At 31.8% G+C, this 4,458-nt stretch overlaps 1 protein-coding gene across 1 annotated transcript in view; it reads right to left on the bottom strand.

Moving 5' to 3' along the window:
• LOC137633036 (uncharacterized) overlaps nt 1–3,994 on the bottom strand; it is a 9,700-nt gene extending 5,706 nt beyond the window's left edge. The window contains exon 1 of the mRNA XM_068365202.1: nt 3,911–3,994. Coding sequence (XP_068221303.1) covers nt 3,911–3,994 — 84 coding nt within the window. The remainder of the gene's footprint in view (nt 1–3,910) is intronic.
• Between the last annotated feature and the right edge of the window lie 464 nt (nt 3,995–4,458).

The following is a 4,458-nucleotide window of genomic DNA, read 5'->3' as shown; positions in this document are numbered from 1 at the left end:
ATCATGTTGAGTCGAGTAATGTGTTATAGTATTTTTAATATACTTTCAAAGATTTGTTACAGAATTTTCATGGTCTGTCACGGATTACCAAACTTATATTATTATTATTATTATTATTATTATTATTATTAGTTAGTGGTTACCACAGACGAACTGAGGAATTGAATGTTCTAATGACCTACGCCAAAAAAGTTGGAAGGAGGTTATGTTTTACCCCCTGTTTGTGTTTTCTTTTTGTTTGTGAACAGCTTCCAGGCCACAATTTTAATCGTAGAGTAATGAAACTTGCAGGGATTAACGGTTATATAAAAAACTGGAAATGATTAAATTTTGGAAAGTCAAGGTCACGGTCAAACAAAATCTCCAATTCACGTAATTAGCCATAAGTTTGGACATCGTTGTCACTGAGACTTCAAACTTGGTTCATATTTAAGTGTATGAAAATCCATGCCAATTAATACATGTTAAGGTCAAAGGTCAAGGTCAAGATTAATCAAAAGGTCGAGAAATAAGCTGGCTCAGCGGAGGTCTGCGCTCTACTGAGTGCCCCTCTAGTTATTATTATTATTATTATTATTATTATTATTATTATTATTATTACCGATTAGTCACTGGTTTATTGAGGGAAAGAAAGTTCCAAATATTTTGACAACATGATACGTTTAAAGGTCGCTCATGATTGGCAGAGGTACGGACAGAACGATGCCTTAGAAACTTACCATATATACATATATTCAGCTCCCAAGCCCCCTCTCCATCAACCTAGGACCAGGGAGGGCCAGGCAATGGCTGCTGATGACTCGGCAGGTAGACTTATTAGTTTTAGTGTGATTGGGACCAGTTATATTAAGAATAGTTGTGGTATTTCAGTTATTAAAAAATGGGAAACACGAGTAAAGCTATTAGAATTTTTGTTTTGGTTTGCCAGGACTCTGTTTCCGTCGATAGTTCAAGATTTTGGAAATCTCCCATATGTCTATCTATCTATCTATTCTTAGAATCCACGGCTAAATAAATCTATTAGAATTTTTTTTTTCTCCAAAACTAATTTTTTTGTCGGTAGTTCTAGATTATCGGTATCTCCCAATTGTCAATCTATCTATCTACAGTATCTATCTATCTATCTATCTATTCTTAGAATGCACGGCTAAATAAATCTATTAGAGGGATATTTTTTTTGCCAGAACTCATTTTTGTCGGTGGTTCAAGATTTTGAGAATCTCCTATCTATCTGTGTATCAATTTATTTTTTTAATCCCCGGCCCCACATTGAGAATATCTATCTATCTATCTATCTATCTATTCCTCGAATCCCCGTCCCCGACAACAAAACCAGCTAATTACCTGATAATTAAGAGAGAACAAACACACCGACCAGCGTCTCGGAAAGCAATATGGGCGGCGCTATGGAATCCTTATAGGTAAACCAAGTAGTTCCGCCAGGCAAACAAGCATCTCAAATAAGCATCATCATTATCCGTCCCGATTATCTCACGCTGCTGGTTAATATCAACTGGGTGTTATCCGGATCGGAGAATGAGTTTTTTTTTTTTTTTTTTTTTTAAATTCCCTCAGCCTTAGGCTTTGTTTGTTTTTCTCCGAGAGAGACTTTGTTTGCGCCCGATGGTGACCAACGGAGCGGCAAGGCGTGTAATGCTCATCGTGTCGGTATTATGGAGTTTGGGGTAATATTTCTGATGGTGTGTTTTTTTTTTTTTTTTTTTTTTTTTTTTTTTTTTTTTTTTTTTTTTTTTTTTTTTTTTTTTTACTTGGTGTTGACTAAATGATGTTTTTTTTAGTTTTATTATTATTATCGCCTAAATGATGTTTATTATTATTATCATTGTTGTTGTTGTTGTTGTTATAATAATAATAGTTATTATTATTATTATTATCATTATTATTATTATCATTATTATTATTTTTTCTTCTCCTTCTTCTTCTTCTTCTTCTTCTTCTTCTTCTTCTTCTTCTTCTTCTTTTTATTATTATTATTATTATTGTATTATTATTTTCTTATTATTATTACTATTATTATTATTATTATTATTGTTATCATTATTATTATTGTTGTTGTTGTTTTTATTATTATTATTAGTGTTATTATTATTGTTACTATCGACTAAACGATGTTTATTATTATTATTATTATTATTATTATTATTATCGACTAAACGATGTTTATTGTTATTGTTGTTGTTGTTATTATGATAATAAGTTATTATTATTATTATTATTATTATTCTACTAACTAAGCTACAACCCTGAACAGACCTTTAGTGTTTGATGGAGGGCGAGAAATAAACCCGTAAAAAAAAAAAAAAAAAAAACCCTATTTGGTAAAGTAGGATTCTACAAACCCAAGGGCTCCAATGGTGAAATTAGCAGCAGTATCCCGTTGGCTCCTAAGAACTACCCACAATAATTGGCTCGAGATTCTATCTCTTTGAATATCAGACTTCACATGTACAGGCTCACTTGAAAATCTACTCAGAAGCAACTTTTTGTTGTGGCATTTTCAAAAGAAATATTTCGAATGGTTTAATGTTGACTTCAAAGGATTTTAATGAAAAAGCTACTCACCCTAATAGCTTTAAATAAGCGTTTATTACTAGGTTATTTGTTGTCTTTGAATTATCAGATAATTCATAGTTTTACGATTTTTTTAAAATTTGTTTCGTTATGTTCAAGTATTATGGAAAATTATTGTATTCCGAGCTTTCAAAAAATTGCGTCTAAGTAGTTAAATACATATGCACACACGCACACAGATTCAACGCTTTCCACCCCTTCCCCCTTTCCCAACTACAACCTGCTGGTTCGGCAATCTGTGGGAGAAAGTGGTTTCCGAGTTTACCTTTCGACATACCCTCTCTCACTAGGGTATGAGGAGTCCCTACTCCCTCTCTCAATGAGCGTGATTATATATATATATATATATATATATATATATATATATATATACATATATATATATATATATATATATGTATATATATATATATATATATATATATATATATATATATATATATATATATATATATATATATGTATATATATATGCAAAATCAGGCACTTGCTCATGATTTAATAGGGAGATTATTGTCAATGAAAATTGCCAAATGAGGTCAGTTTTTTTATATCTGATTTGGAATTTTCATGGTTTTGATGTCCTCATTAATAATTCCTTTATCATATTAATGTGATTCTAGTCCCAAATCATGATAGACTTCTAAGGAACCGTATATTTTGAATATTTAATACTTATATACTGCTATTTTTAACTTTATTTAGGATTAAAAAATCCATTCGATTGGTCTACTTTTTTACTCAATTGATCTTTTTTGAATCGGTGTGTAGAAATTGAACGCGGAAAATTTAGAGAAGAAAATAAAAAAAGAAAAAAAAAATCCAAAAGGTTATCCCGTGTACTTTCTGTCTGACCTTAATTGGCCAAGAGAATCCTCGCTGTGGGACAGTTGCCATTGATGCTGTGATTTAAAGGTTTATTTCTTTTCGTATGCAACTACATAATTATAGAAAATGTTTTATAAATTTATATTTTTTCTTTTCGTATTCACCTAGATAATTATAGAAATAGTTTTAACAATTTATATTTTTTTCTTTTCGTATACAACTGCATAATAATAGAAATAAGAAAATTATATCTATTGTTTAAAAAAAAAACTATTTAGTTTACTATGGAAGTGCATGAGTATAGAAATGGTCTAGAATTTTTATACGTTGATTTTTTTGTACAACATATTATTTTCCATTTGTCTTTTTTGTATGCAACTGCATAATTATCAAAATTTAGAAAATATACATCTATTGTTTATTCAAAAATTTATTTTCTTTTCGTATGGATCTGCACAATTATAGATTTATTTAATTTTGCACCCATTACATGTAATTTCAAGCTGGCTTCAGTATCAGTGGGAAACATCAAGGATATAGAAGTAGTAGGTTGGCCAGGGCACCAGCCGCCCATTGAGATACTACCGCTAGAGAGTTATGGGGTCTTTTGACTGGCCAGACAGTACTGTATAGGACCCTTCTCTCTGGTTACGGTTCTGTCCCTTTGCCTACACAGGCACCGGATATTCTGGCTTATTCTTTACAGATTCTCCTCTGTCCTCATACACCTGACAACACTGAGATTGTCAAACAATTCTTCTTCACCCAAGGGGTTAACTACTGCACTGTAATTGTTCAGTGGCTACTTTCCTCTTGATGATGGTAGAAGAGACTCTTTAGCTATGGTAAGCAGCTCTTCTAGGGGAAGGACACACCAAAATCAAAACCATTGTCCTCTAGTCTTGGGTAGTGCCATAGTCTCTGTACCATGGTCTTCCACTGTCTTGGGTTAGAGTTCTCTTGCTTTAGGGTACACTCGAGCACACTTCTATATAGTGTCTCTTCCTCTTGTTTTGTTAAAGTTTTTATAGTTTATAT

The sequence above is a fragment of the Palaemon carinicauda genome, chromosome 42, assembly GCF_036898095.1.
Source record: "Palaemon carinicauda isolate YSFRI2023 chromosome 42, ASM3689809v2, whole genome shotgun sequence".
NCBI lineage: Eukaryota > Metazoa > Arthropoda > Malacostraca > Decapoda > Palaemonidae > Palaemon > Palaemon carinicauda.
The sequence above is the reverse complement of the archived record's forward strand: the minus strand, read 5'-3'. Positions and strand labels throughout refer to the sequence as shown.